The sequence below is a fragment of the Apteryx rowi genome, unplaced genomic scaffold (genome assembly GCF_003343035.1).
Source record: "Apteryx rowi isolate R43461 unplaced genomic scaffold, aptRow1 scaffold_310, whole genome shotgun sequence".
Taxonomy (NCBI): domain Eukaryota; kingdom Metazoa; phylum Chordata; class Aves; order Apterygiformes; family Apterygidae; genus Apteryx; species Apteryx rowi.
This window is the reverse complement of record NW_020449531.1, coordinates 494,914-519,479: the sequence shown is the minus strand read 5'-3', so window position 1 is coordinate 519,479 and position 24,566 is coordinate 494,914. Positions and strand designations below refer to the sequence as shown.

At 39.4% G+C, this 24,566-nt stretch overlaps 1 protein-coding gene across 1 annotated transcript in view; it reads left to right on the top strand.

Annotated features, from left to right (window-relative positions):
* ATP6AP1L (ATPase H+ transporting accessory protein 1 like) overlaps positions 1-24,566 on the top strand; it is a 33,698-nt gene that overhangs the window by 7,335 nt on the left and 1,797 nt on the right. Inside the window, 7 exon segments of the mRNA XM_026070462.1 lie at positions 3,026-3,096; positions 5,371-5,612; positions 9,493-9,543; positions 10,926-11,169; positions 12,690-12,852; positions 12,855-13,375; positions 16,789-24,548. Of these exon segments, the coding sequence (XP_025926247.1) occupies positions 5,506-5,612; positions 9,493-9,543; positions 10,926-11,169; positions 12,690-12,852; positions 12,855-12,991 (702 nt within the window). The 5' untranslated portion in view covers positions 3,026-3,096; positions 5,371-5,505 and the 3' untranslated portion in view covers positions 12,992-13,375; positions 16,789-24,548.

The following is a 24,566-nucleotide window of genomic DNA, read 5'->3' as shown; positions in this document are numbered from 1 at the left end:
TAGTTTCCTGTATCTCATAATTAAGTTTTCCATAAAAGTGAATTAATACTTTTAATGCCTTGTTACTTTTCCATTTTTTCATGCTTTTGTTCTGTGAAACAGGCTTCAGCTGAGGGTAAAAGGTCCTAGCTGCCAGAGATCACCTGTGAATTCCCCAGCTTGCCTTTTGATTAGAAAGGCTGCTGATTTGACAGCATGATGGTTATTGAAGGCCCTGACATTCCTGTCATGGATAACATACGCCTCTGACACCTCAGGGTTATATATGTCAAAGGCAGCTGACTGACCTGATAAAATCAACATGAACTTGTGCTTGCTCAGAAACGCTGAGGTGATCGTTCCCTGATGTCACCAATACACTACCTCTGCCGTAGCAATGTGGTTAGACTAAGAAAAAGCAAATACTGCACGTCTTGCCATGATGGCTCTCCCACTCCTTTCTCTGACAGGGTTTCATGCAGTGTACAGGAGGTAAGGAGGTTGTAGCTGGCATTGTTAATAAATAAAGGGTACAGATAAATCCTTAGACTCCTAGGCAGCCTGCAGACTCATGCTAAGAGAAAATAAACAGGAATACCTAAGTGGAGTTATTTCACTTGCATGCCTCTACCTGCCTTTCAAATGTGTTAGAAGACTGTCATGTGGTTGATAGTATTTGTCATACTGTGATACTTAGTGATGGTTCCTAGGTCACTCTCTCCACTGCACTCCTCATGAAAGCATAAATATTTCATTAGCAACGCACATTCATCTATATTTGAGTATCTGCATGCTGAGGGAAGAAACCTGACATTTCTTCAGAGGTAACATGGCTGTGTGTTGCTGTGGTTTTATGTGTGATGTAAAGGAGTCAAATTGTATTGTCACAAGCTTCCATCCTGAGGTCACAGGCTGTGAGGAGGCTGGTTATCACCATTCTATTCAGGATATAACCCCATGGAGGTCTGCACAATGACTGTGCCTAATATGTTCATTGTATGGTGTACTCAAGGCTTGATACTGCTTGTCAGTTAGTATTCTTCAAGGTGGATTAACTGGCATTGCCATGATATTAGCCTTTTCCCAGATAGGAAGCTAAGTAATGACTTTTTTATTGATTATCGAGAAAACAAAAACAACCCCCCCCCTTCTCAGAACAACATAAAAACTTTGCAAATCCAGTGAGGGAATGAACTGGATTATGCAACTTTACATCAGACTCCTCTCATCCCAATGTTTTAGTCTGCACATTCATCCACTACAGCATGAAAATTTCCAAATTGGAATAATGGGCCATGAGCTTTTAACTACATGTGTAGTTAAATATAACTAATGTTAGTATTATTAAATAATTAAATAATTCACATTAATATCTCTTTGGTGTGCCTCATTTTTATAGCTATCATCATGGAAAAAAATGTCCAATGAACTGTGTTGCCTTTTCTGGCCTCAAGGCACAATGTGTTATGAAAGAAGACTAGAAAGGAAAAATAATAGGTGGTCAGATCACGAAGTGATCTTAGAGAAAGTTTTACCTGAGCAAGAAAAGCGAATGTGGTCCACTTCAGTCGTGTGTCATGATGGCCAATTCTCTATGACAAAAGTTGTTTTTCCTTGGACTGGACTCTTGGAAAAGTTGAAACCTGCCATGTTATCTGAAGGTGGTATTCTGGCATGGACTCAAGTTATAGTCAGCCTTAAGTAAGAACAGGCAAGAAACATGCCCAGTCTTTCAGCTAAGTGACAGCCTACTGCATCTTGCAGTTCTCAAGTTCCCTCTGTCCTTGTGGGTGTAACAAAAGCATCTGCTCCTGCTCCTTCGTTGTGAAGCAATTTGTTTAAAAAAAAGAAAAAAGGTCATGAATAGGTTCATTAGGGAATCATAAGGGAACTGACCAGTCTTTTGTTACTTACCTATCAAAATAAGAGCTATTTCCATGCATGTCTGAAGGCTGCTCGCTCTTGGTGTGAAACTTCCTCGCTGCKTAGAAGCCTCAGCGCCCAGCACTAACCTCTGGCTCAGAAGAGGGAGTGGAGGATAGTGGAACTAATTCTGAAAGTATTCCCTAAAGCCTCCCTAAAGTCTCTGGGATTTAACAATTCATTGAGGAAAGAGTTGGGCTCACTGTATATAATTGAAACTGCCCAGTTGATTTTAAACAGTGTTATATTTTATACTTTTTAATACATAAAATCTTTGTAAGGTTCTTTCAGCTCTGAATAAAGTCACTACTGTGGAGCAGCAGAGCTTAGCTGCCTTTTGTACTTTGTTATAGTTTCTCTGGAGAGTGGCTTCTGTTTTATTGCCTTTGGTTGCTGAAGGGATTGAGCAGCCTGCCTGATGGTCTAGAGCAAAGCTGTTCTTCAGGCCTGGTGTTTAGGCACAAAGTGACAAGCTGAAATAGAGAGTCCACTTCCCTTCTGTCTGCTTTGCCTTCTGGGTTTGAGGAGTTTGCAAGGAGACACAACAGATCTATTCTTGGTAGCAAACAGTATGCCCCCAAAAAAGAAAATTTCACTGGAGAGACACGGATCAGAAGGAAGAGCCTCCTGCCCTCTAGGGCCATAAGTATAAACAAGACATTATGTGTGAAATCTGGGCTTTGCTAAAGTTGGTAATATTTTTATTGATTTTTAGGTGAGCCAGGTTCAGTGTGATCAGATTCCCTGACTGCCTGAGCTGCACTGACACGGGCAAGCAGGGAAGGCTTTTAGGTAGATGTTTCTCCTTCAGTGGTGTTAGTTGTTCTGACTTGTGCCTATCTGCCAGTAAGGATGCTGCTATGACAATTATGTTGGGGTCACTCCCACAGTAAGTCATAGTTGGTAATGTAGAGCTGCTGCACTCACAGATGCCCCTGGTCTGAGGGAATCTCTTTAGGGGGTAGGTTCACCCAGCCGTCTGAGGGTTGCCGAGAGAGACCAAGGCTTGAGCCTACAATTCAAATACCTTACAATGCAATTTACATTTAAATATTCAAAACTGCTTGTATTCCTAGTCCTTACAATATATTGGTCGTTGCATGTCCTTTTTCTTTTGTGGTAGCTTTGAGAGCCAGTAAGAAACAAAATGAAAAGAGAAGATGGAAGCATGTTCTCAAATGAAGTGGCTGTGAGGTGAGTCCTGCGCTCGCTCCTCCACCGTCACTTGTGGCCTGGAAGGCAGCAGAAGGCACTGTGCAGAAAGAAGTAGAGTAGTGTGTAGAAAGTCTTTGCAAAAAGATCCTCAGCTCTGGGTGCAGCAGACAGACCTCTTGGCCAGTTTTATCACCTACTGAGGAACACTGACAGTGGGCGTGAGAAGTGGGCGTATTTCATTAGATCAGTAAATCAATCCACAATAAGGAGCTACAGATTCTGAGGAAGCTGCCATAGTATGGAGGGAGGCAGGAAGGGCTGTGCAAGTGTTTCCTGAGACTCAAAGAACAGAATCTATTCCTAATGCAGAGCCTGCTTTCTTGGACTTTCTTTTTCTTGTAAGCCTTTTGCTGATGTAAATCTACAGGGCTTGATTCTCTAGTTCAAGAAAACTGATCATATCTACACCAGCTGAAGACTTATTCCTAAATTATACAGAAGAAAAAAACAAAGTCTGAAAACTTCAGGACCCTGATAATTGTCGTTTGATATGTGTTTTCACACTATTTTGAGATCTTTTAATTTGTATTGTTGTGTTAAATAATGTATTATTTACAAGAAAGAGCCAACAAAGCTGTCCAAATCATAGTGGTGTGATATTGATTTACTACCTGTAGTACAATGCATCTATTTTTCTGAGCAATGAGGTAAGACTTCAATTGATATAGCTGGTGCTGACTGGCAATGGGTTTGGGCACAGGGTCATTCTGAAAGAACCAAATCCTGTTGTCCATATTCAGTACAATTCCATCTGACTGCAGTGGCCAGTATTTTGTTTATATCTTTTATATGCTTGGTACTAAAAGAATAGCTGAAGCAAAACTGCTGGTTGCTAAATTCAGTGAGAGTTTTTCCTCCATCCAGCCTGTAGGTTTTGTCAAAAACTGATGGCAAGAAGCTTTCCTATTAAGAACCCTGCAAAAGATGCAATCTAATGTAAATAATTTAATGATTAAATCTCTCTCTCCTGTACTTCTGAAGAAGACAGCCTTATCATTTCTCCCAAAGACAATCATAATGCTGTTGCTTGCTGGCTGTTGCATTAAGTTCTCTGACTATTGTCTTACCTTGCTTTCTGCTTGTTGCTGCAAGTATCTAATTTTAATTCCTAAATTTTAATTCCTAAATCAGTCTTGTGCCATATGTAAGGTCAAGTATCAAAGGAGTCTTTCAGGGTCTGAGCTGGGAGACTTGATCTGCTAATCTTAACAGCAAAAAAAAATCTTTCTTTAAGCCAAGACAAAGCTTTGGGGCTTAACTGCATCCCTTCTGGAGCCTGATAAGATGGTGTTTATGACTGAAACTCAGAATACCTCTCTTGTTTGTACATGATTTGAACTTGCTCTCTCATATTACATGCAAGGCAGCCATGCAGACATTACATGCATTATCATACTCGGATTTGACGTATCTGCAGATGGAAAAGAGTCTGTGGTGACTGGAAATCTTAGCTTGAAATATGAAAATGAGGATTAAATTTTCAAGTCCTTCCTGAGCTTTAACTTATTGTCTCAAGTTATATTGCTTCACAGGCAATTCAGCCTTGTTTAGCTGTGAAATTTGACTTGGATGGGTTAATCTTTTTCTAATGTCTACAGAGGACATGGAACCCTCAGTACCCAGATTTTAAATTTATAAATTAATGATTTTATAAAGGCAGGGATCCACTGAAGCCATCCTGCTTTGCAGCAGGCATTTCTCTGATTTTAAAGCCACCTGTGGCCAATCTGCCTGCAGGTAGATGCAGACTTGGACCATTTCTTTCACCTGGACAGCTATCTAATGTGCTTTCAGCATGGTAGACTGTATCCTTGGCCCATGCTTAGTTCTTTTTAGCATATTGCTGTCATGCTTAGAACTGCCCTAGTGAGTCTCCTTCTGGGGTGAGCAGCTTGTTATTCTAGCTTTGCTTCAATTTTTTATAATGAACTGCTCCACAGTGTGCTGGGATGCGATGGGGGCATGTTAAGAATGTGATTTACCCCAGTGATACTATACCAGTGGAACAAATAAAGCTTATTTTGACCCTCTGGCAAGTTGTGCTGGAGTTAGAAGCCTGCATGGTTCCCCACCATTCCCAGGGGTAGGAAGGGTTGGTCAGAGACTTCTCTGCTTCCTCAGTTTGCTACCACTGCAGCTGAGAACTGGCTCAACAGGTGCTCTCTAAGTGCTGACCTCATTTATTCTGGTAGGATAGAGAATAATTACTGAAATGTCCATCTTTTGATACTGATCTTTTATGTGGTCAATCAGGTTGTCAGCTACAACTTGAGCAGGAAAGAACAGTTGGAAAGAGAATCCTGGAGGCCATTCACCCACAGCCACTACAGCCCTCTCAATATCACAGTTAATGGCATCACCTGCATTCTCTTCTGGGCCAAGAGGATCATGATTAAGTTTAAAAACCACACGCAGCTGGATTTGATGGAGAAGACATTTGGTGTCCATGCAACCGTGGATATCAGAGAGTCTAACTGCAGTGAAGACAGCGCAGTGTAAGGCGGCAACCTACTCTGCTAATGAAACTAGTACCCAATAACAAGGCCAGTAAATAACTACTGGAGGAACAAACCTTGTAATATGTGGTTTGGAGCCCCAGTACCCCAGGGGCGAGCTCCTTCCTACAATGGCCTGATGTTGCAAGCAGCAAAGCAGTATGGCTTATATGCTTTCTGACCAGTATTTCATAAGGCACACAGAGGTACCTAGCTGTCTTCATCTCTTTCAGTGGTGTAGTCAACCCCTGTGGCCAACCAGTTTTGTGATTGGTGTGTGTGAGGCTGGAACTGTTGATCCCCTTAGTCTCCACTCCCTGGACAGCTTTAGTCTCCAACTCTTTTGAATAGGTGCTTGGGATAGTGAATAGCATATCCTGTGCTGAATGTGAGGGCTTAGAGGCTGGCTGTGCATGACTATGGGTGGTGGGCTACTTTTTCATAGTATTTGTGCCAGTGGTTACCAGAAATAATGTAACCCATTGGTTCAAGATAGACATCTCTATCTAGAAACAGAACTAGGTGTCCCAAAGTCCCAGCGTGTGTCTTGCCAAAGCCCGAGGGTGAATTCACTGCACGTTTCCATGTGACCTGAAGCTTCTCCAGAAACCTGAAATTCTGCATCCCAGTCTGTCATGAATTACTTCAGCACAAACAGCTCAGTGCCTTGCTCCTACCAAACTGAAAAAGAACCATATTTTAAATTAATTGTTCCCCAAACCTCCAATCTAGTGGCCATACTGTAAAAGGCATGTGCGTTTTTAATTTCCCTTGTAATGCAGCCAATCACTTCTCTCCTTCCATGTACTGTACTGGGTAGCTCATTGTTTACTACCAGGTTGTTGATTCTACTCTGGTAGCCAAGCATCTAAGAATTAGGAGGTGGGTACCTACTGTGCAGATGCTGAACATGATCATTGGATCTACCCCACAAATGGTATTTAAATCTATAATGACACACAGTGATAAAATAACTTGACCAAACCCAGCATTTTTATTTAGCTTCTATACAGTATGGTTCATCTGTAGGTCTAAGCGGTATTATGTCTTCCTGATTATACATGTAGAAAGTATAAGCTGAAGTACAGTGAAATTTTAGTGAGGTTACAAGAAAACCAAAAATATGGTTGAAAATGAAGCCAAGTTTTTTCTCCATCGTATCATAATATTCAGAATATTCTGAGTTCACATGGCAAAACTCACCTTTGTAGTCAAATAAAAAAGGATTTTCAGCCTCAGGGGCAGTTTCAATTTTACATTATCAGCAAGTGAATAAACGCAGCACTATGTTTTGGAAGGTGAGGTAGAAAATGGTAAGTGGAAAAAGAATAACATTAGTTTAAAAATAAAAAAGTAATTAACAGTCCTTTTTCTGTTCTGCAGTTCAGCACTAATAAGCTCTTATTAGTAATGAACATAATAGAAGATGTACTCACGTGAAAGTAAGGGTTTCAGAACACAAAGTATGGTTTTTACAGTTGTCTATGAGGCTTCAAAAATCAGAAAGACATTTGCAGTGACAGGCTGCAAACTTGCTCCTGTTAGCATGTGTAAGGAGACTGTTAAATTTCAACAGGTTTTTCTGTCTACCTGTCTGTCACAGGTACCTCTACAGTGTTTATAGTAGTATCAGTAGTATCTGATTTCGTAGTGTCTGTGTGCTTCACTCTGTAGATATGGAGTATTGTTCTAAGAAGTTAGGACTGTATGTTCTGTTCTATGTCTTATGTTGAAATTTGGGAGGTTATAGAACATACTAGCCATAGAAAAAGCTGCAGGAGAGAGCCAGGAAGCGGAAAAACTGTATGAGATACCTTGACATGCCTTTTATCAATGTTTAACCAGATCTGAAGTTTGATCTCATAATCTCTGAGTCCAGAGCCACCTTATCTGCCATGTCTTCTGTCCCTTTTCTGTTTCACCCATAGGGTTTTCTGAGCAGCCTCAAACTAGGGACATAGGTGCTTAATGCAGACAGGACTTTGGTGCTTTGTTTGAAGCTGAGGTTGATGGTTTTTTTGCAGTGGTCGAGACACATTATGTCTACTGAGGTTTTCTCCTCTGCTCTGTGGACAGAGAGAAGAAAATGCTACCACTTCCCAGTGGTTGTATGATTAATGTTCTGTGCTTTGCCGATTCAGGATACCTTGAGAAAATAATAGTCTCAATGTCTTTTGCGTGAACCCTTTGAATGTACTCTAGACTCCTGACCAAGGAAGACCTGTCTTATTCTGAGCCCTCACTAGGAGGGATTTGTCGGGACATTTGGCAGATTCCATGAACGAATCTGTGGCATCTCTTCTAGAACCTGAATCAATTCACCAGCAGCTTGTAAGTCCATGTGCCCCTGTCAGCACTCAAGTATTAATCCAAGTCCTTGTGTGTAAAAACCATGCTCTGCAGGTAGGAGAATGGATAGTCTGGGCTCATTAGACTCAGCATAATTGCTGAATAGAAGTCGTGTGTTAAGATTTTGAGTCAATTTACATTTGGCTGTAGCTAAGGAGAAAAAGAGAAAAGCTGGCTTTAATTTCCATTTTGCTCCCTAATCTCAGGTTTAAGGACTGCTGTAAATTATGCCAGTTGATTATCTGGCTGAGTGCTAACATGATGCATTGCCCTGTTCTTCTCACCCCAGGAAAGTCCCTTAAAGTTCTTCCTTCTCCACCCTTTTTTAAGACTGTCTTCTGATTTGGCTTTAGATCAGCTTTCAAGCCGCTTTATGCCGCTTGATCAATTCAAAGCAGCTGGAGCCAGGAAAAAATATTTGGTGCCTTAAGCATATGTATTTGCTGTATACATATTTTTATATATATGTACATAAAATATAATAATCCAGCATTTTTTTTTTTAATGCAGCAAGTCATGGGTCAGGCAACTGAATTTAATGTCATACTTGCATGCGTCTAATCTTAGCTATCTATGTTTTTTCTTTATAATAAAACAAGAGAGTGTCTAGAGACTCGGTGTTTTGGCTTATTTGACCCAGTGGTAGTCAAGGTGCAAGAAGAAAACAAAATCTCTTATGAAATCATCTGTCTAGCTGTGCTTTTTTTTTTTTCAGCTTAATTTCTGAAGTCTTACAGGTGTTGCATGTCACTTCACTGTGTTATGATATTTAACTTAAACTAAAAAGGTTATGTCAACAGTAAAAATCCGTTATGTGGATAGTTTCTAAGAGGGAAAATATTATTGTTAAGCCAAAAATTTCTATGCCACTTAATGATGCGCTGCTACAATGGCTTCGTATCGGAGCCAGTACCAAGATGGTAGAGTATGCATATGGATAAAACTGACCTGCCAAGGCCTTTCACTTTAGTAAGTTTCAGATGTCCATGTTGACTGTAAATAAGCTTTCTAGAGCTACTTCACAATTAATGTATTTATATAGCTCTAATGATGCACATGTATGAAGTTTGAACTCAAATACCATCTTCATTTGTTACACTCTGTTATCTACAAAGATGAGGAAAATGTTGCTGCATACACATAGCACTTTCTAATAACATATGTAGGTGATACGTGACTAAGAGATATTATTATAAATTAGCCTGATTGACTTGAGAAGGAGAGCACATATCAAGTGAACCTAATTACACTTATCAACAGATGCTGGAAACAGTAGGATTTAAGTTTGTGTGGAAAGTTAAGCATGCAGTTCTGTTCTTTCCTGTACAGTCTAGGCCTTATTCAAATTAACAACTAAACTACTGGATTTCGATGGAGTAAGATTTAATATTTTTAATTTTTTTCTAGTGACTTCAAAGGTATAATTAGGAAAAGGCTCTGTGTCTAACTGTGCTTAATCTTCTGTGCTGTTTTTTCTCTTAATATTTCTCAAATTTTTATCCAGTTTGACCTCACTTTCTTTTTGACCTAGGCTTTCTCTGAAGTTTGGTGACATTGGCAGTCTAAAGGGACTTGTTATTAGGTAAGTTTATATGATAAAGGAACTATTAGATAATCAAATGTTAGTATCTGTTGAATGCACTGTTATGGAGTTGCCTGTGCAATTTGTTTCAAGAGAGTTTGTGTAAGCAAAAATAGTTTGATAGAATTGTTGATTATAGAATCAAGCTACAGAAGAGACTTGCATTTACTAGGGCTGTCATTTGTCTACCTTTTGTTTTATTAAGGCATTTCTTTTTCTCTGTTGACTGTCCTACACCTGAGAAAATATCAGGTCATCTCTTTTAAATAGAACTTTCTCTTGCCTGAGATTTTTGCTAAATCTTGCTAATTCGCTAAATTTTTGTCTGGGAATTCTGCTGAAAGAACTGATAGTGTGGGCTGTTCAGGCATCAGACTGTGACATACTTCATTTACTTCTCAAAGAAGCATAATTCTTTCTCAAGAAAACAGCATTGCTTGACAAATAATACTACATGTGATTATATGGTTTATGTTTAATCAAGACTCCAAGCATAAACTGAGTGTTCATGTGTTTATATTGCTATAACCTTAATTCTTCCACACCTCATCCACTCTGCCTACTTATTGTGCCATGTCTAAAGTTTAAGCTGTAAGCATTTCAGAGTATGAAATGTACCTGCTAGAGTCCTTTGTGAAGCTTCTAGTCCACTCTGGGACTCAGTGAAATAAAGATATAGAGAGAGTGAAAAACATATGCTGTAGTGTACGTGACAGGAGAGAAGTTTACCTTATCCATATAAACAACTTAATATACTTGTCGTGAGCACCACATTTCACACCTTAACCATTCAGGAAACAGTTCTCATTAACATTAGTGGAATTTATGCTGGTTTACTTTGGATCATGTTGCAAAGAGAGCTTTGAAGTCTTGAAGCAAAATGCCATATCAGCATATGAAACACATGTATGTGTTTCAAATGTGTATAACACATGTACAAGCTGAATTTTGAAAAACCTTCCATGTCTTTAATGCAAGTACAATGCCAGCATTACATATATATTTTCCTCAGTCATTTAGGAGAAAAAAAATCTTTTCTGCTCTGTGGCCAGGTGTCTGGGCAGCCACAGACCCAGTGGTATTCTCTCAATGCAGCTCCATAGCTAGACATTTATAGTGGTAATGATATCTGTGACTTCCTCACTGTGTGGGAGAACAGCAAAGTCCTTCAGCTGTAGAAAGAGAGAACTCCAAATCACCTTCCAGAATCTTAAAAAAAAAAAAAAAAGAAAAAAAGCTAGAGCTTCCAGTAATATAAACGGGTGCAATTTTGATAATTTCAGTGAGTCTTCTAAGATTGTTCAACATATGAATTTAACAGTTCCAGCTCTTAGTTAGACCTGTTTTTTTTATTCATCTTTCTTCCCATACAATGTTTTCAGATTCTTATTAACACCCAGTTATTACCAGCTGTCTGTTCAGAACTGGTTCAGTTTACACAGAGTGCAACTTCTTTACAACCACTCTGTACAAGCGACATTTAATGCAACCAAAATACATGCGCTGGCAAGTTACTCCTACCACTGTGAACGTGTGAGCAGCTTGGAGAGATATGATGCACTGCTGATACCCAGCTCCGCAAATGATGTTTCAAAGCTCTGGGAAGTCACTTTTATTGATTTCCAGGTAATACCATGGAGTTAAACCAAATGGATCCCATAGGTAGATTGATGGAAAGTTTTGCGCTTCGTGCCAAGAAAATGTTATGACCTTCCACATACAGCTTACAGGATCTCCTGTACTAGACTAGAAATTGAATAGAAATTAAGATTATAATTTTTGTACTCCTGTCAAAGGGGATGAAGGACTATATACTTTTTCTGTAGTCTCTTGGTTGGGCTTCCATTCAGTGTGGGATGTGAATGTCACTTTCTGAATTACATCCCTCTGAGATGGGCTCTTAAAACTGGCATCAATAGCAGCATCAGTCACTGAGCATGGGATTCATCTGACTTTTGATGCCTAGGAATTTTAACCTTGCGCCCTGTTTGTAGTTACCTCAATCTGCCTCTAAAGCCAGYGGATAATTTCTCTGACTCATCTTGAGTCTTTACTTTAGGACAAGATTAATCATATTCTGGATGTGCCTATTTTTCTGACAATAAGTGAACCTAAGAGGACTGGACTAGGATGTCTTGCTTTAGATACCTAAATCAGAGGGGATGAATCCCACCCCAGTTAGCTCACTGCCCTGCTGCACTGGACTGTGTGCTTCTGCTCTAGCTCACTATCACTACAGTGCATACAGAATGTCACTGTTTCACAGCTCAGAGCTGACTGTTCCACATGTGATAAAGAATCTTTTTGAATGTTTATTGGCATCCAATTTATTGACACCTTTCAGGGGCAAGAAAAAAAAAGCCAAAACTTGCTCAGAAAGAAAATATTTTTTAGTGAGGGACAGGCAAAATAAATATATAAGTAAATAAATGCAGGGAAGTAGGTCTTGTGGTAGTGAATAGCTGAAAAAGGGGGATGGAAGGAAAGTTGATCTGCATTTTCTCACCGTAAGGTAATCGCCCATGGACCCATTTTGGTGAAGCAGACAGTCCAGTTCCCTGCATGCAAACCTGGCAAATGTCATGTTAGAATTGAAACAGCTCTCCGTGCTTTTAAACCACAAAGTAGAATGTGCTGGTATGGCCATAGTTGAATACAACTTTGTGTATTTTAGCTGAGTTGCTCCCATATACCCTACGCTTCGATCTGGTGATATAAATCTAATATTAGGATAGGCAACTGAGAATATTTCCTTGTTTGCTATGTTTAAATTTATACAATTTGAAACAGAGAATCTGCAGATTCTCAACAATTGATGCTGGAAATGCACTATAAACTAGAAAGGCACAAAGGTTACAGTAAAATGTGACTGGGCTATCAAAAACGATCATAGAAGATTTTGTTTAAAATAAAACTGCAAATCCTTTGGGCACCAGAGCTAAGGGGTTTAGAATAACTGGCCATTTCTAGAAGACTGACCTGGATAAACTCTGATTAACTTCAGCTTGCACTGCTAGATACAGTTTTGCAATATGAAGACATTAGGTTAGGATGTCTTACTGGCTTCAGGAGCAAATTCATGGAGTAGTTTGTAACCAGGACAGCAAGGATTTTAGTTAGCTTGAGCCCTTTTGTCTTCTTTATAGATTCAAGGTTTTAACATTCAAGAAGTACATTTTGCCTATGCGAAAGACTGTGCATCCTTTTTCTCTCCAGCAATACTTATGGGTTTGGTTATGTCACTGATTCTGCTGCTGGTTCTTGCCTATGCTCTTCATATGTTGATCCACTTGAAATCTCTTGACAGGCATTAGAATGCAGAGCTTCTCCTGCCTATTTTGTACAGATGAAAGACAATGACATGGGGGATGAGAAAGAGCCTCTGAGAAGCAGTGGAAATGAATCCTATGGACTTAGAAACCAACAGTTCCGTAAAATCTATATTTAGAGTATGCATCTGTCTCAGTGAAACAAGTGGTTTTTTTTCTGCTGGCACTGTTCTATTTAGTTAGTGCAGATTTTTCACCAACTGATCAAAGGAAAAATAGGTAACAGACTGTTTAGCCAGTTGCTGGCTGTTATTTGTTGATAATCATCACAAAGATGCTTTGGAAAACAGGACAAGATAAAATAATCCCAGTGGAGTGAGAGAATTCATGTGGTGGGAGTTTATTCCTATAGTATAAAATCAAAATGCATATCTTTACAGCCAGCTCACCAAGTCGTGAAATGAAAAATCAGTAATGGAACCTCTGAAGTTAAATAAAGATACCAAAAAAAAAAAAAAACAAAAAAAAACAACCCACCTCCTCCTGGTTTATTCCTTCAGAAGGTAAGATTTTTTCATTGTTCTGTATTTGGTTCATTGACTCTACTATGAGTGTCCTGGCAAAATAACATCCATTCCTTTCTCAATATAAATCTTCCTTTTATTTAATTCAGTCATTCCCAGTCACTTCCCCTTCACTTTGTCATCCTAGACTCCTCTTCCTTGTTTAGACTCTTCAGAGCCATATAAACTGTGTATTCATCCACTATACTGATGAAATAGTGATGACTGTTGCAGCAGCATCTTGATACTTTTCTCTGTCTAAGCTGGAGGCTTACTGTAAGGATCTGGTGGGAGAACAGCAGACATCTGGTCAAAGGCTTGCCCTTAACTTCCCAGCTCAACTTTATGCCAAAAGAAGGATTATGAGCATTATACCCTCTAATTCTAGGTTAGCTTCTTTTCTATCAAATCCCATTGGTCTTCCCTTGAAATTTTACTTGAGGAGAGGTATCCAGTGCTATAATTGAAAATATATATAGACAAAGTGGTGGAAGCTCCCCAACAGTGAAAAGGAGGCTGAAATATAATTTTTGCTTCTCCATCTTCTGGTCATTTAAGATACTGTCTTCCCAATAATCCTTTCTTCTGTCAAAGTTTGGGAACTCCCAATTAGCCTGTAATTTAGTTCTGGCTTCTAGCAAGGAAGAAAGTAGTAATATACTAACAATAGTGCTTTTAGGTCACAAGTAATACTAACTCCAGCATTTCAGCAAATCTTTTGCAAAACTAAAATTTGTGACTGAATGCCTTTTTTACTCTAGATAAAAGAGCTAGCTAGTTGTTTGTGGTCTTTGTAAACTATGCTGCAGTGCTCTTTAAACACCTTGAGAGATGTCCAAAACTCCTATTTATTAGCACAGATGACCCTCAGACTAGATGTGGAGTCTGAAGCAATTAGTTCATTTAGGAAAGCACTTCAGAGGTAAAAATCATCTTTGACCAATAACCAGATGTAAGAGACAAACTTCTGGGGACTTGGCAAGGCTGCCTGTGGCTATTTACTGCCAAACATTATCTGTTTTATAAAGAAAACAAGCAAAAACATGAATGTCTGAGAACCCAAATGAGGAGAAAATGAAGAGATGCAAGCAAAAACACTACATTCAACATGGAGCGCCTAAATACTTGTCTGTTTGGTCCTTTCTCCTTGCATACAGTGATGACAATTTTACAGTAATGACAATGCTGGAAGGAGTTCATAGTGCCAGCGCTGAACAGTTGATATTCCCTCAGAGTCTGGAGAGAAGTGGTGTTGTGTCTGGGATTTGCCTGTATATGAGGCAATAAGCATCTGACACTAATCTGTGATAGTCTGGCTTTCAAAATTACCATAATTCACTGATGTAAAATACCTGTTCTGCAGAACTGAACATACTGGGCTTGGGCATGGCAGCATTCTCTGCGCTTAGTATTCTCTCAGGCACAAATACAGTAGCTCATCTCCTACAGCTCACTTACTTTCTTTTTAGCATTTGGTGATCCTATGAGTGTAATTCTTATTTACTCTGAGAATATGATTGCAAATCATTTTCTTGCATATTTTAAATAGGCAGTATTTGCACCATTCCTGTAAGAGATTAGGAATAAGGAAGCTTCCCTCTTCCCTGCTTCACTCCTCATCTGCCTTCCCAAACCTCCTTCCCTAGCTGTTTTCCCACCCATCTCATATCCCCCTTGTCTTTATTTTGGTGGGGCTGTGTCTGTCAGCTTTATGCTCGAGAGACTGAACAGCGCAAATCTCCAGCACACATCTGTGCAGAATTTTTGGTGCGGAATTAAATGATGGGTGTGGCCCTTTCAGCATTAATGCAAATGAACAAGAGAGACAAATTTATACCTGCTATTTACAAGACAAACTTCAGAAGAAAAAGAGAATTCAGATAAAGTTCAAACATAGACAAGAAAAAGAAAATTCCTCTCCTTTTTTAGCTTTTTCTAAGTAGTGACAGCAATTGATATTATAGACAACATATCTTGGGTTGAGGAGTACAGCAGGTAGTTTTCTTCTCTCTGCTGGGCCTTTGCATGTTGCAGTCGTGCCTGGCAGTGACTGATGATTCTGCTCTGCCAGGTATATTCAGTATCATCACAACTCTACTCAGGTGCCAGCAAGAGATAGGAAAAATAAGTCAATTGCATTAAGAGATAGGAAATACGCGTTAAGTCATATGACTGAAATTGTGAGCTATACATTTATAAAGAGTTAATGATGCTTTAGTGGAAAATCATCATGAGAAGAAAAAATCATCATCTGTACAGCTTCTGTCTCCTTGCACCACATATAAAAGAAAGCACCCAAGACTGAAAAGACAAAACATGTTCCCAACAGACTGTGTTTTGTGTGAGTCAGATAAACAATCCTTATCAAATGTACATTTTGGAACAACAGGGGCATTCCATGGCTCTGGTTCTGAAACCAGAAATTCAGTTAAAATGAACTGGTTGCTACAAAAATAAGCTACATTTGCACTAACAGACTCATTAACAAAAGAATATTTTTTTACTTGATCCACATTCTGCATAATTTTGATGCTACGTGGAAACACAGTAGCCATTTCAACATATAAACATTAATTCAAACCAAAACCTTAAAGCATTTTTTCAAAACTGATTTACTGATTCAAATTCAGGGCCCCATCCACTCCCACTTGAAGGGAAGATTCTCATTTTCTTTGACTGAAGTAGGATAGATTTCACAGACTCTGAAGCTGTCACTGTGCAATGCTAACGCTGAATTGAACAAATAAATACATTACTTTATCATATGTTTCAGCTGCTGTAGTTTAAATTTTTTATAACTGCTATCCAAGTTCTAAAAAACTTCATACTTGCAGGAAACTAAGCGATTTCAGGTAGTACATTAGCTATTGTTGTTTGACTTAAAATGGTGGACTTTTGGCATTATATTGGCTATGAATGCACAAGGAATGATCAAAGGCAAGTTCACCATGGAGAGAGGGAGAAAAAAACATGAGTCCACCAGCTGGACACTGAAGTGAGCAAGCCAGTAGAAACAGATTTCTTTCTTTCTTTCTTTCTCTTTTTTTCTTTTTTTCTTTCTTTCTTTCTCTTTCTTTCTTTCTTTCTTTCTGAAATGAGAAGGAATCGCAATTAGGTGTTCACTCAGTGTGGACAGAAAGGACAAATCCTCTTCTGTAGACATGTTTCAAAATTCTCTGGTATATCATGGTGCTCAGCATTTTAAATTTGACATCATTTTTGAAAAAGAAATTCTGGATGAAAGTCTATCTTTCTATTTGCTCTGAGTAAAAGTCTTTTCCTTTTAAAAATCATAATTTTTAGGATTCAAAAGTTCCATTCATTGATTATTTAAAGTCTTATACTTGGATTTGGTCTGTGAACATATGGGTCAAATATAGAATGCTATTGTCAGAATAACTCAAGTCTCTCAGTTTTGCAGCATGATCAAAGAGCAGAACTTAACCTCATGCCTGGACTAGCTACCTGAAGATTTGAACTGGTTGTTGAGAGTAACTTTTTAGCTTGCTATAAGGTAAGTACTGCCACTTGGGAACATAAGGGGTTATTGATTTAGGATGGAAACTCATACAGGTTTCTACCTACAGCTTTTTTCTGTACTCATTCACCAGCTGTAGAATCCTCTCCATATACACATGATGGAGCTTTCTTCATCTTAATACCATCACTGGATGATCCATTTTTCTGAACTAATTTATCAGTGTTCATAATCAGAGCAAAGTAGTTTACTGCATTTATTTCATTAAATCACAATTATTTGAGGCAGAGACAGCTTTTTCTGGCTTACACTCGAAAAAGCACCTTTCAGGCTATGAGCCCTATCACTCTCCCATCCTGAGAGAAAGAGAGAAAATCCTGTTGTGAACGAGTGGAATCCATCTTCCCAAGACATCCCCAGCAACATGCTGCTCCTCAGCAGTCTGCTGTGTCTGGCTCCACAGGCAGTCAGTCTCAGTGATCTGATTGGTGATGAAACCTTAATTAGAGACTGACTTTTACTCTGAGGCAAATTCCTGTGCTACCAGCACTTAAACACTTTTGTAAAAATAAGTTTTCCAAATAAAGGACTTCAAGGAAGGGAAGATGGAGTTATTCAAATCAGCTAGATTTTTTCAGTGCATCATAGTCAGCTTTAGCATGTACAGAGCATTTTATTAACACTGTTTGATCATTACAGCCTTTCTCCTTCCTCTCTCCAGGAAGAACATTCTCCTGCCTTTAGCTTGAAGGTTAAGTGAATTGATCATAGCTAACAGAAAGAGCAGGAGCACCTTTTTGTTGGCCCCACGCTGCCTTGTGGGCTGCTGAGTAGCCTCTTGTGTGCCCGGGGTCACACTAGCTGCACAGAGAAGCAGCAGGTTTGGCTGCAGGTCTCTGGAGGCAGTCTGAAGCAGCCATCAATGGCAGCTGGGTGCTTCCCTCCCTCTTCCGCATCCCTGCCAGTACCATGACATGATCAAGCATCCTCTTGAGAAAACCATGTTTTCTGCATGAGTGCAGTAGAAGGCATTTTTTATCTGTGTTCTCTAGCAAAAAAAAGGAGCAACATCTTCTGCTCTGGACACGATTCCTCATTGTTTTCTACCAGCTGAAAATGGTCTTCACAATGAAAAGGGCCCAGAGCTTCACGGATGCATTAAAAAAGCATGCTACTTCCTTTCAGGAATCCCAAACCAGAGTTTGGCCATAGCTTCTCTAGCTCCAAGGGCCACCTTAACAGAATTACCACCATCACAAATGCCTGTATTAAAAAAAAGCCTCTTAAGGAGTGCAATTTTTCACAGACATTCAGTGCTGAATATATGAGGCAGAGACAGCTTTTTCTGGTTTACAATTTGAAGGCCATCCTGGTTCATAGGAAGTGGTGTGGGGTAACAGGCTGTGAGAGAGTGGAGAGAAACCTGGAGATGGAATGGGGAGGAGTGGCAAGGACCTAGGACAGGATTAGGTAGAGCAGGGAGGATCAGTTAGTGCATTGGCCATTTCTGCCACTTCACAAATCATTGTCCCTCTTGCAGAGCAGAACAGTCTGTTTCCTTGCTTTGAATAGCAGCTTTCTACAGTTTAAAACTCACCAAGCATTTATCCTTGAATTGCAGCATTTTTTCTTATCAACAATTAGCAGGATTTTCACTGCCAACTGCATTTTTTTGTCACAAAGTATTAATCAAGTCTTTTTAAGGGATTGAAAGCTTTGTTCCGGTTATGACTGTAACTTCAGAAGTGTAAAGCCTAAGAGAAAGGGACAGTTTTAGCCATGCACCATGAAAATCTCACATTTAGCCATTCTGAAATCACAGCCTGTTAAATGATGTGCAGAATCACTACAAATCCTGCCTCTGAGCAGCAGGCTGTGGAACAGAGATTCATAGCTCCATATTTAAGTCTGAACACTAAACAAAAATAGCTGTTGTCCAGCCCCCAAATTCCTGCTGGCGAAGTGATGTCTTTGTGAAATATGGGAACAACATGCTGTGATTGTTCTATTTTACCTTACACAGAAATATTAATTCAGCAGTATGGCCATTTTTCACGCTAAAGAAACAGAGATATAAAGAAGGGAAAACAAGCCTACAGGCCTAAGGAGGGCACACAGAAAAGAAAAAAAGTCAAAATGACAGAGAACCTGAATTTAAATACACAGTATACATGTCCTCCACCCCAGCCACTGGTGGCTTTTCAGTTATCTCTAAAAATGCCTTGCACTGGTTACGTTTGTCCTGCTGAAAATGACATGTCACGTGAAACGCTGACAAGTCCCTTCAGGTCAGCTCCCTTCTATCCCTTTATAGTTATCAATAGGTGGAAGTTCTTATCCCTGTTTCCAAAGAAGCATTATCAATATTAATGTGCTTCCATCTCAAATGTACTTCCATTTCCATTGGCTTGAAATGACCTGGTTGCACAATATGAAAAAGAACTTTAAATCCAGCTATTCATCTCATGAATCCCTTTTGTTATCATAGTTTTTGCCTGCAGTGCAAGCTGGGAATGTTTAAGAGTTGAAATGGTTTTTATAAATACAGTAAAACTGATGCTCTGCCAAAATCACTTGAGACCCCTGGTGAGACCTCTGTTCTCACTCTGTGTGGCTTCTCAGATTTTGCAAGAACTCTCCAGTGATAATTAAAAAGTTACAAAATCACACGTATAATCTTACCTTGGCATTGGGAAGATTAACGGATCACTGCCATGGAGAAAGTGATAGTGTAAACCTCTTCTAAGGGAGATTTTTCCTGTAATTAAAGCGACCAGGGATATTCCTCTTCTTCTGAAAATTTGCTTAGTGAATTATATAATGTTCTTACAGGAATTTGTGTGGAAGTAGCTGGAGAGTCATGCTTGCATAGTATCTGAATACATATTTGTCTCAATATGTTTCTTTGGACAGCCAGTAGAAAGAAATTTTTAGGCGATTTTTTTTAACAAAAGAATAAACACAAACGCTGTCTCTGTAGCTATCTAATGACAATGGAATTATGTTTGTACTCGTAGCCTGGCATTTTTTGTTCATTCGGAGCATGACAGCCCCCTGGCGAGCACATCTAACCATTGCAACTCGACTTTCAGAAGGCTTGTCATTCTCCCAATGTATGTGAAGTTTGAATCATATAATTCCAGCAATATTTACCTTATATTTTTCTTTCTGGACAATCAGACCACATTATATGGCCACAGCCGCCTTTTCAGAAGATATTGGCCTTTTTATTTGTTGACATGTTGTAGAAAAAATGTAACCTAATGCTAAAGGACTTTGTTTTCCATCTACCACTGATGCCCATCCAAATGAGGGCACAGAATTGCATCTGAACAAAACAAAAGCAAAACATAAAGGGAAGTGCAGGACTGAACTGCTAACGCAGGCCTTGGTTTTGTGAGCTGTCCCAGGCAGAGGGATTCCATTATCTTTTTAAGTCTCACTGAAATCAGAAGGGTAGAGGCACAGGACACTACAAGCATTTATGCAAACACCAAGTCAGAGACTACTGCTATGCCATTGGTTTCAATGCTATCTCATTTCAGGGGGAGTTCTCACTTTACATGTCGTGTGTACAGAATCTGGACTTGGGGCTGGGACCCCGCTCATTTTTCTTCTCTACTTCCAAAACTCTCTAAACTTGCAAGTGAGTTAGTGACTGCAATTATTAATGAATGTTTTATGGTCCTTTGGGAGGCCTAATGTTTGAATTGTTTTGAGTTAATAAAATCTCAGTGCTCCAAGGACATGCTACCAAGAGGGGACTGGAATTTACAAAGGAAATTCAGGTAGTGTTCCTGAGGTTAATTATGGAGAGTGAAAAAACATTTACTTAACACAGGACTATCTGTACCTGGACCTCTCAGACACTCCCCCCTGCATCCAGGTCTGCCAGGGCTCACGCACTCAGGGTCAGACACACTCTCCCACATTTCCTGACAGCGGTATGTGTGTCCCCTGTGCTGCTGTCCACCACCTGTGACCCAAGATGTGCCAACCAGCACATGGTGCACGGTGTCATGGAGCAGGAGAGCATCTACAGTGCTGGAGAGCAGTGAGGGATATACCACCAGGATATGTCCCTCTCCAAAGGACCCTTTGAAAGGGCCCACACCTTAGCTCCAACCTAATGTTGCTGTTCTTCCATCACATAATCTTTTGTGGCCTCCAGCCACACAAGCCTGTGTATCACATCCACTAACTGGGATATAAGTGGTAAGTGCTCTATACAGAGATTCAGCTGGGTTTTCCAGTGTTACATGAGTTGGGACAAACAAAATATTGGTGTCAGGGTGCAGTGAGGGCCAGCTGCTCCCTAAGTGTGGGGGAGCAGAGCATGATAACACAGCAGGTAGGGCAGAGCCCTCGGCAGCTGTGGCTCCATCCCGTAGCCCTTGAGCAGGGGAGCAGGGACTGACAGCCCTGGGCTGAGCTGAAATGGGGTCCAGGGCCCATGGGCAGGGTGGGGAGAGGTGCTGGGGGAGGCTTGGCAGGGCCGATAAGGCCTATAGTGCCCTCAGGGCCTGACAGCTGTCTCTGGCTAGTTGTGCTGTTTTCTGAAAAGTTCACTTTCTTACTACACTTGTTGCTGGAGGAAAAAATATTTTCTACTCCCTGTTCTTATTAAATGCACTAAAACATTAGGACTGATCAATACCTAAGTCTGATTAGCCTTTTTTTGATCTCCCTAAGATTCTCATGGTGCAGAGGAACTTAATGCTTTAGTTAAATATTATGGATTTGGAATTTTTTTCAGGTCATACATTTTAGCAGACATCCTGAATTTCTGATAACTTAAATAAAAACTCATGAGACATCATTGAATTGCTAGGCTAGCCATAGCTTGGCAGGAGCTATTGAGTATGAACAATTATAGAACAATCTGAAATTAATTCTAGGAGGCTAAGTGCAAATAAATTATGTTGATATTGATCCTCTCCATCTAATGACCTGGAAAGGTGACCTCCATTTCTTGTATTGAAAGTCTACAAACAAAACAGCTTCATTAATGTCAATTAGCTTTGCATACATGTGTTAGCAGAAAATTTCACTGTGGCAGAGGAAAAATTAGCTGAAAAATCAATCCTGTTATTTTATGAACCTTTTCTCTGAGATCAGTTTATCTAAACTTCATCTAGACTTATTTTTCAGTTCTTAACTAGGGGCATTATTTGTTCTTCCTAACCAACTTACAATACAGAAGATACTACCAGTAGAGCATATATAAATGCCTAGCATGGAGGCTAATGCAGAATCTTAGATTACAAATTAACAAGGTAATTCCAAAAGCTTTAATATACTCAGGGAAAGAGCTTTGCAAATCAGCAGGACTCCACTCCAGGCAACCCATGATACTGATACTTTCATAATCCTCTAAGTAGCAAAGCCCACAAAGCCTACCCTGGTGTTCTGTAGCTATACAAAGGGCTGGGACAGGTTACTGCTAGTGCAGTACTTAATACAGTGCAGTATGAAGAAGAATAGTAGTACTACCTTTACCACTACAATTACAATGACCTTCTAGACGTAAAATTTCTTTTCAGTAGTCTGAGGAAATGTCTCTTGTGGAACCAGTCATCTGTGGAGTCAACAACTATACAAAATGCCACATGCTGTCAGATACCTACCCAGGAGAGTAGGATGTTGATTAAATCCATTATGTTGTCTCCTTGACTGGTAGGTGGAGAACAAGAGAAGTATTTATTACTGGCAAACTCTTAGCACCTGTCACAGCTTTTGTGCTTTTCAGGAAAGCTCAAGTTAAAATATTAGAGAAACTAAAATTGCTGAAGTTGTGGTGCTAATACACTCATGTCCAGCTGGGGTCTTATGGAGGAATATATAAAGATAGCTACACTAGACAAGAAGAAATCCTATTATGTTTATTAATCTGTTGCCAGTAGTGCGTGGTAGCAGATGCTTTGGGAAAGGATAAAGAATGTATTCTTTATATAAGTATAGTGTTATGTCCTTCCTGGGTAAAATCTGGGGAAAGTTTGTAAAATCATCCAGTTTAACTTTGTAGCAATCCTGAGACTCAAGATTGCCAATATCTCCTTCCACTCGTCTTGTAATCAGTTTGGACTCTGAGAGAACCAAACTATGTTTTCGGATGGATTTTGTCCAGTTACAAATTTCTGGGACTCCTCCCCTTAGTACTATCCTCAATAATTTTTTTATTTTGAATGTCTCAACGTAATCCAGTCAAAGCTTGTGTTTTGTAACATCCTTAAAATCCTGATCTCTCAAAGGATAGAAATGTTAAAGTTTTCTAAATAGTTCACAGAACTGCAGCAGTCCTAAAACTGTTCTATTAGGTGCCAGTTTGGTCTTCTCACTCATGTATTCTGATAAATTTTCTGCTTAATATCCATTAATAAATATACCTTAGCAGAAAGAAAAACTGCATATATTGCAGGTTATATATGTTTTTTATATTTATATATGCGCGCGCACACACACGCACACATACATATATATACATACACATATATATACCTGCATATATTGCAGAATGATAGCCAGCATATATTTGTACCAAAACTGCATGACAGACAAATGATATTTAAATTGAAAAGGTATGATTCACTTCCCTATTCTGGAGATAGATCGCTATTTACACTTTTGCTATATCCAAATTCAGTAAAATATTGTTTGTGCATAATATGAAAAGGATTTTAAACTTTCAAAAACATTCTTTTGTTTCTTTCAGACAATTTGCCTCCTACTAATGGGTATTTCTCAGCAAAACTTATGGTTTTGTATCATTTGTGTGAAGGCAGTGGTTGGAAGTAGACATCTATCTTTCCCCGAAAGACAGATTAGTCTTCTGATAATTCTTCACAGGTGGATTTCAATACAACAAGCATTTCTGTAGTCTTGCCTGAGTCAAGACTGAATATGTTGTTTTGCCATTTGGACATTCTTGTAAGACTTAGGAAACTGGTTTGAGCCTCTGTCCCACAACAAACTTTAGAGGATAAAACATTTCTGTCATCTTTCATGGAGGTCTTGGTGAATGAATATGTGTACAAGATTATTAGATATTCAAGTTACTGAAAACAATGGAGGCTGTACAAGAATGTGCGAGTCAAGTTCTGCTTCATTCAGATGTTCATTCGGTCAACGTTTGGGTAGAATTTACTGTGTCTGTAGAAAAGAACAGGGACTTAATAGACCCAGGGCACTTTCACAGGTGACCTGTGTCTAGTGTTGGCAGGAGAGATCTCTTTCCTCCAAAAGGTGCTTGATTTCAGTACCTGTTCCACAATCTTTGCCTGAAGACACTTTCACTTGCAACTTGATAATGGGAAGGAAAAACCATCAAGAAAATAAAAAGTATTAGCAGTTTGCATCAACATATTCAGATGCTTATAGCCTTTTGTTTGTAATAAAGAAAGAGCAAGACCTGACTAAATGTCTCTTATACTTTTTCTCAAATTTTATCACTGTTTATCTTTTTATCACTTACAGAGAGACAGGGATCCCTTGTCAGGTTGCTTCTTTTGTTGAGTCTTCAATCTTGTAAAAACCTGCTCAGCTGTTCCCTTTTCATCCCAGGATAACAAAAAAGGTCAAGTTGAGAATATGAAATCCTACTCAAATATATGCAGTAGTTTGTTACTATGAAAGCTCTTCAAAGGATTCTAGAACTGGACTCTAGCAATAAGCTCTTAATGATCTCTTTAAAACCAGGTAATTTCCCTGCAAAGC